General features: G+C 46.3%; 1 protein-coding gene across 2 annotated transcripts in view; it reads left to right on the forward strand.

Moving 5' to 3' along the window:
• The first annotated feature begins 387 nt into the window (after positions 1-387).
• The window catches only part of NPRL3 (nitrogen permease regulator-like 3 (S. cerevisiae)), a 32120-nt gene continuing 18703 nt past the window's right edge, over positions 388-13804 (forward strand). The window contains exons 1-3 of one of the 2 annotated variants that reach the window (XM_006894867.1): positions 388-528; positions 6114-6183; positions 12836-12965. In XM_006894867.1, coding sequence (XP_006894929.1) covers positions 411-528; positions 6114-6183; positions 12836-12965 — 318 coding nt within the window. In that variant the 5' untranslated portion in view covers positions 388-410. The remainder of the gene's footprint in view (positions 529-6113; positions 6184-12835; positions 12966-13804) is intronic. The other variant, XM_006894866.1, reaches the window with a different exon arrangement.

A 13804-nucleotide genomic window follows, 5' to 3' on the forward strand; every position in this document is an offset into this window, starting at 1 on the left:
TATAATGAAGAAAACAGTAAGAAAAGCTGTGTTGAACCTACAGAGACGTTTTCCATGGGTAACCACAGAGGTTCTGAGCCCTGTGAGCGAGAAGGTGCGCGCAAAAGACGCCTGCGCACTGCCGCGCCGAGGCTCTTCTGAGCGAAGTCAGAGCTCCTGTCATTGCAAGTATCGCGAGCAGGAGCGTAGGCACGGCGCGTGCGCAGGAGCGCGCCAGGGTGTCGGCGGTCTCGGGGTTATGTCAGTCTAGCTTCCCAGATTTCTTGCCTGCTGTCTTCTGCCCGTCCCAGGCAGGCCTCTGTCCTCGGACTTCCCCGCCCCCGAGGTCCCTGTATCCCGGTCCCTTCTCTGGACATCCCCTCACTCACGTGTTCCCTGACACCTCCCCTTACCCCCCCACTCCTGGCAGCATGGGTGACAACACCAGCCCCATCAGCGTGATTCTGGTGAGCTCCGGGAGCCGGGGCAATAAGCTGCTGTTCAGATATCCCTTCCAGCGAAGCCAGGAGCACCCCGCGTCCCAGACAAGTAAGTGGGCGCTGGGGAGCAGGCGCTGCTGCGCATGCGCGTGGTGACCCGCGAGCGGCGCGTTTCCTCCCTGTGGCCCCTCGCTTCAGGTCTGTGCGCCGCGGTGTCTTGCTCATCTATCATGAAAAAACCACCTCATACCAAACCCCTCCCACTCAACTCGCTGTGTCTAAACAATTATTACTAACATTTGATCCATTTTCCAGTTTAAATGAGTTAAATTTTTTAATATGTAAATTTTATATGTATCTATTCATCTTGGGAGAAAATGTAAAGTTACTGTTAGGTTAGTGGACTTAAAGAAGAAATCAGAGAGAATGAGAGAAAGCTTAATGTAGCCTTATTAAACGGGGGAAGGGGAGCTCCCGGGTGAGTTCCTCATCCTGGAGAGGCAGAATGGGAAGTCACACTGTGAATTTACTGGGGAGTATTTTTATAAACAGTCTTTAGGGAGGGACATTCCACTCTGATTTAAGAGCCACCTGCTAGCTCAGCCAGACAAGCAAGGCCATTTGCCCTTCTTAGCAGCAGATAAGGCCATCAGCATTTGAGTTCTGAATTCTTCATTCTTCTGTTTGGCCCCCTTTGCCCAGACGTAACAGTTACCCCCACATCTGAAGTTCTTTCTGACTTCCTTCCTCCAGTTAGGCTCTTTCTCCAGAGACAGACCTTTTGTTATTTACTACTCCTGTAGATACATACAAATACATATCCGTCCATAGTAAACTAGGAATTTTTGAATTATCAATGCAACTCACTACATCACTAGAGCTCCCTTAAAATACAAGATTTTCCCCTGAGATGCGAGTCTGCAGCTTCCCTTTTTCCCTTCAGTCTGCCTTGCATCAGTCCCTTCTAGTTTAATATAGTGTAGGTCAACCTTAGTCTCATACCACTGCATACTCTCCCTGTACCATTCAGGACATTTGGAGAACTTTTGATTTTTTAATTTAAAATTGTTTTACATTCACCTCCTCTTGATTTTAAATTTAAAGTTATTTTACATTTACCTTTTATTTTATTTATTAATTTATTATTGTTATTTTGTCTTTTTTTTCCTTTTTTTTTTTTTGCGTGAGTGTACCGTCAAATCAGATCTGACTGGTACAGGAGGAGATTGTCCCTCCTTTTCCCGGCAGAGCATCTGGTGGATTCGAACCGTGTGCCTCTGGGATTGTAGTTGCAGCTCCTTGCCACTAGGACACCAGAGCTCCCTATTATTGTTATTTTGTATGCATGTACCGGCAAAGCAGATCTGACCGGTGCAGGAGGATTTGAACCTTGCACCTCTGGGATTTCAGTGCATCTTCTTGCCACTAGGCCACCAGAGCTCCCCTACGTTTTAGTTTTAGAGTTGTTTCACATTGACCTTCTTTAAACATGCTAAAATAGTACAATATTTTTAAGGGTACAGAGGAGTTTAGATTATAAAAAGTTCTTTTCTATATTTGATGTCCTGCCTCTGCCCAGCAACAAAATTCCTCGTTAAAATTTTCACATGCATTTTTTTCAGAACCTTCTATGCAAATATGAACACATATTGGGGTTTTCTTGACCTAAGTGGTAGCACACTTATACATATGTTTGACTCCTGTAGTTTTTCTTCCTGTTATTTTGTTCACACTTTACATGTTGAATATAAAATTAAAATGTACAGCCTCATGCTTTTCAATGAGTAAATTCCATGAGATGACTGTGCTGTTTTTTCTTCTTCCAATTCTTAGTTGGTGATTGTTTAAGTTGTTGCCAATCTCTTTTATAAATACAAACTACTCCTTGCTGTTAGTGTGTTATTTTGCAGATTATCTGTTGAACCAGTTTTCAGAAGTGAGAGGGTTGGGTCTAAAAGATAATGTTGTTAGGTGCAATGCAGCTGAGAATGACTCTATGAACAACAGATCTGAACCCTGTTCTATCCTTTGCCATCCTCATCATTTCTGACACTTTTGAGCCCGTTGTTGCAGTCATTTTATCTGTCAGTCCATCCTGTCCAGTGTCTTTCTCTCTTTCACTGACTGTCACCTTTTTAAACATGATGTCCTTTTCCAAAGAATTGCCTCTTCTGTCCACATGCCCAAAATATGTGATAAGAAGTTTCACCATCCTTGCCTCTAAGGAGCATTCTTGCTGCACTTTTCCCAAGACATCTCTGTTTGGCCATGGGATATTCAGCATGCTTCTCCAACACTGAAATTCAAAGGCATAAATTCTGTCTTTATTATTATTATTATTATTATTTTGTGTGCGTGTACCGTCAAATCAGATCTGACTGGTACAGGAGGATATTGCGCCTCCTTCTCTGGCAGAGCGTCTGGTGGATTCGAACCGTGTTTCTCTGGGATTGCAGTGCAGTTTTTTGCCACTAGGCCAGCAGAGCTCCCAAATTCTGTCATTTGTAGTCGTTGTCCAGCTGTCAGATGCATAGTAAGTGATTGAAAAGACTGTGGTCTGAACCAGGCACACCTTAGTCTGCAAACTGACATCATCACAGAAATTTAGAGAGGTCCCTGGCAGCAGACTTGTCGGAGGTCTCCTCATCTCCTGACTGCTGGTACCAAGTATGTTAATTGTGGCTCCAGGTAAGATGAAGTGTTGACAGTGCAGTCTTTTCTCTATCATGATGTTGCATATCGATCCAGTGGTGAGGATTGTTGTCCACTAATGTTGAGATATAATCCGTATTGAAGGCCGTAGTCTTTGATTTTCTGCACTGTTTTAAGTCCTCACTTTCAGCCAGCAAGGTTCTATCATCTGTGTCAAAAGATAATGAGTAATTTTTTTTAATCAACTTATTTTATTTTATTATTATTTGTGTGTGTGTGTGTGTGTCTGTGTACCATCAAATCAGATCTTACTGGTACTGGAGGAGATTGTCCCTCCTTTCTCGGCAGAGCATCTGGTAGATTCGAACCATGCACCTCTGGGATTGCAGTGCAGCTTCTTGCCAGTAGGCCACCAGAGCTCCCCTAAAAGATAATGAGTAATTTTTAATGCATTAGCTTTTTTGATCTTTGCTAATGTCAGGTGAAAAACATGTATCACAAATGTTGGGGTTTTTTGGCTTATTGTGATGAAAATATTTACAGCAAAAATTGTGTAACATACCATATACATTTACAGCTTAATAACATTGATTACACATTTTTCATATTGTACCACCATTATTGCTCCCTTTTCCCGAAAAATTTTCCACCATTTTTAACACAAAATCAATGCTATCCAGACTAAAAACTCTTTTCTTTCTCCCTCCTCCCTTCCCTGCCTTTGAAAATTTTAATCATGTATAAGCTTTGGTTTCTGTGGATTTATTTATTTATTTTATTTATTATTATTTTTTTAAACTGATAGGTGTTTAATACAGATTTCATTTTTTTAGGGCTGTGGATTTATTTAAATGAGACTATTTAATATTCATCCTTTTGTAACTGACTGACTTTATTCAGTGTAATGTTTTCAAGGTTTGTCATGGTGTTGCATTGTCTGAATGTCATTTCTCTTTAGCTCCGTTGTATAGTAAACAGCAAATGCTGGTGAGGTTGTGAAGAGATTGGAACTCTTACTGCTGGTGGGAATGTAAAATGGTACAGCCATTTCTCAAAAAGTTGGAAATAGAAGTACAATTTGACCCAACAATTCCACTATTGAGAGTATACCCTAAAGAAACCAGAGCCATAGCTCAAACAGATGTCTGCATGCTCATGTTTACGTCTATGTTATTCACAATAGCAAGGAGATGGAAGCAGCCCAGGTGCCCATCAACAAACGAATGGATAAACCTATGGTACATTCACACAATGGAGTATTAACACAGCATTGAAAAAAAAATGAACTCATAAAACACTACACAACATGGGGAAACCCTGGAGGACATTATGCTGAGCGAAGTATCTCGGCCACAGAAGGACAAACACTGCGCAATGCTGCTGTTATAAAATAGGACAGACATGAGGAGGTTGGGGAGAGAATGGGAAAAGAGTGGCTAGATAATGAACACTGCATTAGAACAGATGAGGGGACGAACTGTCCAAAACTAATATATGATTAGGCGTTTTATGTAGGACAACAATCTGGAACAAGGGGTGCATTATAGAGTGGGCTGGGGGAGGGGGAGGGGGGAAATGTGCAACAATGTAAAAAATGTTTTTAAATGGTCCATTGTGTACATATATACACAGCACATTTTATTTATTCCTTCATCTTGGGTTGATTGTTTCTATCCTTTGACTATTGTGAAAAGTGCTCCAATGAGCATCAGCGTTCAGGTTTCTATTGTGTCCCTGCTTTCCCTTCTCTTGTCATATTGTGAATGTGTATGTATTTTCACTTAGGAAATGCGTATGAATATGTTTTCCTATTTTCAGAGTCATGTTTCTCACCACCCTCCTAGCTGGCTGTGCTTACTTTCCAATGCTTTCAGTCTTAGTCTCCAACTTGTTGGCATTTTCACCCTCACCCCACCCTGCCCTGTGTTGACATTTTTATTCCAGATAGTTTTGCACATACTAACTATCTGGGAAAGACAAGAATCTTTCTTTTCAAGAATGTGATATTCCTTCTAGGCTTCTGTCTTCCTTGTTAACATTTTAAAGTTCTTTTTTAAAATAATTTTTTTACCTTTAATTATTATTTTAATGAAAGTTAACAGAAAAGTTAGATATTCACTCATTCATCATTGCACATTTTTCCATCCTCTCCTTTCCCCAGTTCATTTTTTTTAAGTTATTAATTTATTTTTCTTGTTGTGTACCATTGAACTGGATTCAGCTGGCACAGGAGGAGACTGACCCTCCTTCTCCAGCAAAGCATCTGGTGGTTTCGAACAGTGCGCCTTCAGGATTGCAGTGCAGCTTCTTTGCCACTAGGCTGTCACAGCTTCCTGCCCCAGTTCATTTTTTTAAAAAATATTTGTTTCATTTTAGAGCTCTTAAGATCATTTTTAGAGTTTTAAAACTTTTTAAAATTACCTTTGTAAATTATCCTTTATATATGAGAAAACTATTAATATATGAACAAATTTCATTCTTTTGCCCAACCTAGTTGATTTCTCCAACATAGCTGCCATTGTACTGAAAAGGTGTGTGTCTGTGTATGTGTGTATACACCAGGCCACATGGAGTCCTATTTTTATTTTATTTTTAAAGTCTTTTCTTTTGGGGCACAGTTTATGTCATTTTGATATAAGAATCAAAGAATAATAAAAAAAGAAAAATTTTTCTTGAAGACTTTCTATGCTTTCTTTGAAATATCATCCTCTCAATTAAATGATAGACTTTCTAGTTGAAATGTAGGTTTTCCGACTTGGGTTGCATATAGCTTCCACAGTGTCCCAAAGATGATGAGTCATCATGACTCGTGATTTTCCAGGATGCAGCAGCTCCAGACTGGGGTGTTAAATATCTAACAAGGTTGGGGGGAGGGGGAAACAAAGCAAAACCCACCAGCAAATACATGCAATCCTGTTTTATAAAGTTTAACAAAGTAGCAAAAACATGTCACCATAACCTCTGGGAAGCCATCCCTTTCAGGGGGTCTAGCATGTGGATGAATCGTTCTCTTACCTGGTCTTTTCTTTACCTCTCACTCAGGTAAGCCGCGCAGTAGATATGCTGTTAATAGCGCTGGTGACCACTCTGAGGATCAGGATGGGGATTCCAGGTAAGGGTTCTGCTGACTCAGAATTGGGGCACTCCTGCCCCCAACCCTTGGCAAAGGCCCCCATCTTCTCCATCTGATGCTTTGGTTCCTAAAAAGCCGGTGTTATTTTTCCAAGCATTCATTCGATACTTTCAGGTAGCATTGCGCGGGAGGGTCACATGACTGGCCTCTGCCTCACTGCCTGACTGCACATGGTCCAGCTGTGGCTGGTGTCATGCGGAGCATTTAATGCCCTCTGAGGACATGGAGTGAAGCTGACTGCAATGTTGTCCTCAGACACTGTGCCTCATGCAGGTGTCCTGGAATTGACTCCGAGGCTGACTCTGGGGCTTGTGTGCACACAGCCTGGCCAGGCTCAGCTGCTGTGGCCCATGGAGCTGAGGCCCAGGGCTAGTTTAAGCCTTGCCGGTCTTTGAAGGCACAGATGAAAGGAAGGTCTTACTTTTTCTTGGATTTAGGATATCTGATGTGTCTGGGGAAAGTTATCAGGTTGGGAAGATTGGAAAGGGCCTCTTCTGCCTTTTTGTGTTCATCTTAAAGCTTAGTAGGTTGTCACACAAGTCCAGGTGAAGCAGCAAGATACTGATGGCTTGTCCTGGGTCCCCACGTGGGGTAAAGGACTCAGCCTCTGCTGTCTCAGGGAGAAAGGAGCTCAGACTCTGGCTGGGGCCTTTGCTGTTAACATGCTCCCCCGTTGCTCCCCTGTTCCCCACAGGCAGTGTGCCAGCCATAGCTGTATACTTTAAAATTATTTTTTTAAGCATTCTCTCCTCCTCCAGAATGTTTATGCTTTTCAGAATGTATATGCTATTTATGGGGCTGTTGCCTGGCATGACCAGTACAGTGGAGGTGCATGAAGTCATTTTCTGGGGTTTCCTTATCACTCGCAAGGCTGTTTTCCTTTGGATCCACAGAATATCGCCTTCTGCCAGAACACAACAATGCTGGTCGTCCTCTCAGTGATTTCAGAGACCTTCCTCAGAGCTGTAAACCCATAGTGCTGTGCTGTCTAGAGCTCCCAGTGTGGTCACCTAAAATTAATAAGGGAAGGAAAATATACCTGCTCCTCAGCCAGCTAGCTACAGGGGAGCCACAAATGGTTATGGACTGGCTGGCACTGATCAGAACACTTACACCACTTTGGAAAGTTCTGTTGGATGGCACTGAATTAGAGAGTGTGTCCGTTTAATAAAGTGAATGGCCAGGGTGTGTTTCAGAGTACAGGAACTGTCACTCTTCACCTCCCCCCTGCCTTTAGGATTCAGTCAGGAGTGGTGGCGATGGTGCTTGTCTCTAAGACTTGATGTTCAAGTTCAGAAAAGTGTGGTGTTCCTGTTGATTGATTGGTAGGGGCTCTGTGATTGTGCCATGGGTCCCCCATGCTGGAAGGGACAGAGAGGCCATCAGGAGAAGTAGGAGAGGAAGCCTGGTGTCTCTGAGGAGGGCTGGCATTAGCATGTCCCGTCCTGCTGTGAGCACACCCCCTCCATCACTGAGCTGTCTTTCGCCCTCCTCCTCCAGGTACTCAGTTGTATTGGACCATTGTCTCGGAGAAGGTGTGCTGGTAGCTTAAAGAACCCTTGACTTCTTTTTGTGTCACATGCTTGGAACTCATGCTGCTTTAACTGCTTTACCACTAACAGACTTTCCGAGCTGAAACTGTTTCTACCCGCAGCCTAGAGCTTCCTGTATGAAGCACCGGGGGAAGCTCAGTCTCTCTTGGAGCCGTGGTCCAGCTTGAGGGCAGAGGGTACCGTTGGACCCTAGGCGGGATGTGGAGTTTCACCTGGGCTCCTCCAGGTCCTCAGGGCAGTCCACTCCTAGCATAGAGGTTTACTTTCTGGGCCCGGGTCATCATATTGCGCATGGACACACAGCATCTCCCCATGCCTTAGACTTCTTCCACCCCCCAGTCTCTGCCCTCATGCTTGGCTGGTTAGAACAGCATGAGCTGCTCAGGGTTCCATCCAGTCTGGGCCTGATCTCGGCTGTCTCCAACAATGGGTGGTCTTAGGATCATGTCCCTTTGGTAGGTCGATACCTTGGTGGGTAAATGCCGCAGGTTGTGGAACACCTTGTGACAGCCTCTCTTATAGGGCTCACCCCAGCACTTGGAAGCCCAGTGTACTCCTACCAGATTCCACCCAGTGTCCCTCTCAGGTAGTTGGAGTTTCACTTTGACATGTCTGCTTATAGGAGCTCTAGTAGCCTAGTGGTAAAAAGCCGTGCTGTAATCCCAAAGGCACATGGTTTGAATCCACTAGCTGCCCCGTGGGAGGATAGACAATATCCTCCCATGCAGATTAATTGCCTCTGAAAACCCCCAGAAGGGTCAACTGTGGGTGGGTTCTTGGCTACACAGCAACAGCAGTTGTAGGACATAGAGCCAAGTGTCTGCCTTGTGTGTGTCTCTGTGTGAGCTAGTCCTGGTTAGGGTGCAGTGGGCAGCTCATGACCTCTGACACTTCCCGGTTCTGCCCTGTCCGCTCACATGTACAGCTCTGCTTGACTCTGTCCAGTGGAGCTGTGCAGAGGTTCTGATGGGGCTCAAGCAGACACAGGTTCCAGGGCTGGTGGTGTTTATATGGTACTGTACGGTGATCAGAGGGATGATGATGATAAACCTGCCTTGGAAGGATCAGATACATGTGTCCAGCTAATACATGCGGAGCTGGGTGTTGAACTCAGCCTTCCAGCTACACTCAGTGCTGAAAAGTGACTACCATTCCCGCCAGCCTTTGTGTGTGTGTGAAGCAGAGCTCTGCCAAGAAAACCACCTGGTAAGTGCTCAAGGTAGGAGAAGTCTTTACACCCTCGTTGGTGCCTGGCAAGTCACTCGGCGTGAGGGTCAGCTCTTCTGCTCAGTGATGATGCTTCCACCAGACTTAATGCCCTATCATGAAACACCTTGTAACCTGTTAACCCTTTTTAAAAGCAATGTGTTTCTGCTTCATCTTGATGCTCATGTTCCCATTCCAGCGAGCCATGTCCTCTAACTGATGGGAAATTGGTTGCAGGGTAAGACCAAGATCTCCCACTGTCTTTCTGTCTTGATTTTTCTTCCTTCTCATCCCTTAATTGTGCTTAATCCCTGATCTCTTCAATGTCAGCAAATGAACTATTGAAGCACACAGCTCTGGCTTGGACCTCACCACCAGCCCCTGGCTCTCTACTCTCTCCATGCCCTGCGTTATACAGCAAATCTATAGTGTGAAGAATATGAAATTGATATTAAAAGTTTATGTGCCTCCTCCCAAGAGGCCAAGTTGGCAGCAGCCCGAAGGACAGGCATGCAATACCAGGCCTTCGCTCCCCAGCCCTCTCCACCCATTTCTCAGAGGCCCATAGAACCTCACAAGGCATTCTCCTTGGCGTTTGTTGGGAAGTTGAGAATGAGATGGGACACCCCCATCCATCCATCCCCATGTCACCCGCCCTGGGTGCCTCCTCTGACAGGTGCTCTTTCTCTGGAAATTGGAGGTGACTGAGTTGCTGTGCAGATGGTTTCTTGGGTACCCCAACACGGGGCCAGGTGGAGGGTCCCCAGGCTGCCTTGGGAAGCAGGCTCTGGAGTCTCAGCAGGAAGGGGGAGGCTTGGCTGATCAGCAACTGGGCTTTTCCTGAGTAGTTTTCTTGAATTTCCCAGTTGTTGCAGGGATCTTTAGTTCTCACACCAGCAAATTTATTGTGTCGTGATATGTTTGCAGGAAAGTTACAGTGACATTTTGGAAGCATTCCCACCACTGCTGTCACTTGTCTGTGGAGAACTGTTGTACCTTTACCCTGTGACATAGCTTTGCATTTTGCTTGGTGTTCTGTCACAGATGCCATGTACAGAATACAAAACTTCAAGCATTTTTAGGTCCTATTTTGTCAGCTATGAAGCAGTGATGTGGATTTTTCTGGAGAGCTGACCTTGCTTAGCCAAGGAACAGCCCCAACCACCCTGCTCTGGCTGCCCAGTCCCTGAACCTGTCTCATGGGTGCTGAATTCTTCCTAAAGCTCGTGGCTGTGTATCTGCTCTTAATGCAGACACCAGAGGCCACGCTTTTCCCCTGTCCCGTCGCCCCAGGGTAGATCACGTCCTTGTTTATGGCAGGACACTTGAAAGTGGGTTTTTCTAACTGGCCACTCCTGCTTGTCTCTAAGGAGCTCAGATCTTGTCCCACACTCTGACACCACCAGGCTGGATGGTGGCTGAGGGTGGGGCTTCACTGTCCCTCATCTTTGCATCCACAGTTTGGTGGAGAGTTTTGGCTATCACAGAAGCATGAGCTTTCTGGAATGGGTGGGGTGCCTTCTCTGTTATCTCTGTCCTCCAAGTCTCTGGGCAGTGGGGTGGAGTGCTGTCACTGGGTTAGTTTACAGGGCAGAATGCTTCAACACCCTACATTCCCTCCCCTGCCCTGGCAAGAGGGAGCCACCTAGAGGAATTTTCTCGAAGGCGTTTGAAGTTTGTGTGACTGGTCTTAGACGGTGGTTTCATCACTGCAGTGATGCCAGTGACCCAAGAGGCAGGGTAGAGCACCTGGCCGTGCTCCCATTGCCACCACACCATTAGAGGCCCAGTGTCTTCTGGTAGTTGGTGTCTTCTGGGGCTGCCATGAACACCCAGATAGTTGGAGGACCCAAGAATCCTAGCAGAGGCCCCACCCCCACCCCAGGACCATCACAGCCCCAGGTCTTGGCAGTGCTGAGCCTCCCTTTGGGTCCAGGAGGTCGCTTTTCCAATTGATGAGGGCTTTCTAAACCCTTCTCTTCCACTTCACTTGCCATAACCGTTTGAGGTGAAATGGAGCCCCATTGTCATGAAGTAGAAGTCTCTGGTATTAGCACATTGCTAGATCCCCTCCCCAGCAGTGGGGTCTTCCAGGAGCGTCCTCCAGTGTCTGGTTTAGAAACTGTGGGGTCTTCTGTCTGAGGGTGGTAGGTGGTCCTTTAGAGTGGTTTTCCGGCCAGCGTGTTAGAAATGCGGTCTGTGGGAGGAGAGACAGGCCCTCGGTCTTCCCATCTCTGGCCTGTGCTGTGGTCGGCACCCATCCACGCCTCTCTCAGGTGGGAGGTGAACCTTCACAGGCACACCTTGACTAGGTCTGGTGCGCTGGGCTCCACAGACTGTCCACACTCCACACTACAACCATTTCCCCTTCTCTGTGGTGCCAAGTTATGTTTTTCCTTGTGCCAGTGTTGTTGTTGTTATGTGCTATAGAGTCACCTGTGGCTCACGGTGATGCTGTGCATAATAACCCTGAACGTTGCCATATCATGAGCCAGTTTCACTGTCTCCAGCTGTCACCGTTACCCCAGTTACTGTGTCAGACCATCTCATCTGGGGTCTTCCTCTCTTGCGCTTTCCCTCCACCCTTCAAAGCATAATGTCCCTTGCCAGGGACTGGTCTCTCCTGGCCACATGCCCAAAGTATGTGAGACAGAGCTTTAAAATCCTTGCCTCCAAGGAGTAGACTGGTTTCACCCTCTCCAGGATAAACCTGTTTGTTCTGCTGGCAATCCATAGTATGTTCAACACTCTTCTCCAGCACCACAACTTAAAGGCATCTTTTTTTAAATTTATTTATTTTTTTAAAAAATTTTATTATTTTGTGTGTGTGTGTACCGTCAAATAAGATCTGACTGGTACAGGAGGAGACTGTTTCTCCTTCTCCAGCAGAACATCTGGTGGATTTGAACCTTGCACTTCTGGGATTGCAGTACACCTTCTTGCCACTAGGCCACCAGAGCTTGCCAAAGGCATCATTTTTTTAAAAAAATTTTATTTTATTATTATTTTGTGTGTGCACCGTCAAATCAGATCTGACTGGTACAGGAGGAAACTGTTCCTCCTTCTCCAGCAGAGCATCTGGTGGATTAGAACCACACACCTCTGGGATTGCAGTGCAGCTTCTTGCCACTAGGCCACCAGAGCTCCCTAAGGCATCCATTCTTCTGTTAACTCTGGTCATTGTCCTGTTGTCTGATGCATAGCAAGTAATTGTGAAGACCATGGCCTGAATCAGGTACACCTTAGTCTCTAGACTGACATCATTGCTCTTTAGCACTTTGGAGAGGCCCCTGAAAGCAGCTTTCCCCAGAGCAGTTTGTCTTTTGATTTGTTGACTGCTAGTGCCAGAGTATTGATTGTGGATCTGAGCAAGCTGAAATCGTCAACGACCTCAATCTCTTCTTCATTTATCATGTGCTGCCAATTCATTTAAAGATAGCTATGACAGTGGTGAGTCTGGAGGTTGTGCACCTTTAACAGTTGCCCTCTTCACAGAAATTAGAAAGTCTGAGCATTGGCCTTGAGGAAAGGTCTAAAGAGGCCAGGTTGTGAGGCTGCCCTCAGAACATGCCCCATGCTGAGTGAGGCCCCATCTTATCCCAAGAGAAGGCCAGGTCTTGATCCAGCCCCCCACTTGTTTCCCTCTTGAACCCCTAGAGCACTTAAGGATGCCCGCATGTGGCCCTTCTGCTTGCGCTTCCCATTGTAATTCTGGTAATTTGACCCTGATCGCGGGAATCGGCTCAGGGATGACTGATAGATCTTCTGATCTGCAGGGGACACAGCAGCCCTTTATTGAAGCCTTCTGGGCATGGGCATGGGTAGCCACTTGTGTATTAACCTTCCTCTCAACCTTCCTCCCCAATTTTAAGATTTTCAGATGTTATTCTAGCAACTATTTTGGCAACCAAGTCTGAAATGTGTGGCCAGAAGTTTGAACTGAAGATTGACAACGTACGTTTTGTTGGGCATCCGACACTTCTGCAGCACGCTCTGGGGCAGGTACGACCCATCCAGGCAGGTGTAGTTCTCTCTGGGCAGGGACAGCTCCGGGGACTGGTCTTTGTAGCTATAGCCTTATGCTGTGAATCCTTTCAGACTCTGGGGGTACAGGGAGAAGGAGAAAGGGCGCCTCGCTTCTGGGTGCTGCAGTTTCTGCCCTAAGCATTTGTAGCTGTTCATATTCCCATTCTCTACTGACTGACCTTCCTAAAGGGCAGTTTTTAACCTCTGCTTCCAGAGCAGCTAAGAGAGGGAGTGAGGCCTGTCTGCCACACCCTGCAGTGTCTATGCGATGTGCAGACCAGACTCCTCTGTGTGCCCCAGAGGACATTTACCCGTTGTCACCAGAGTCTAGGTTACAGGACCCAGCAGTGGTTTTCCGTGTGAAATTGTTTTGCTCCATTTGCAAAATCCAAGAATTGTGTAGCTTGTGCCTCCCACTATTGAGGGAGTTAGAAATGCAGAGACATCTGTGAGGCACTGGATCTAGCTCTCGCTCCTGTTCTTTGTGACCCTGTGAGGGAGGTCCTGTTCCAGCCTCTGCAACCCTCACAGATATGGCTTGTCTCCTGAGGGGAAAGGGGAGAAATTGGCTGCCTGCCTATAGCTGCAGGAGTGGCCTTTGGCCCCCTCTGGGCCCTAGAGTGCCAGTGCTGTCTGGTGGTGACACAGGTGTGAGCTCATGGAAAAGACAGGAGAGGCTGGAGCAGGCCAAGAGAAAGGCTGGTTCTCAGAGGCTGACTGCCACCACCGTCTCCGGGTGTTGAGGACACAGGTGGACACAGGACAGTGGGGATGAACAGAGAGCACTCCATCCATTTCAGCCCCTCTGGGGCTAG

The sequence above is a fragment of the Elephantulus edwardii genome, unplaced genomic scaffold (genome assembly GCF_000299155.1).
Source record: "Elephantulus edwardii isolate Elephantulus edwardi_28Jun2011 unplaced genomic scaffold, EleEdw1.0 scaffold00151, whole genome shotgun sequence".
In the NCBI taxonomy this organism is placed as follows: Eukaryota; Metazoa; Chordata; class Mammalia; order Macroscelidea; family Macroscelididae; genus Elephantulus; species Elephantulus edwardii.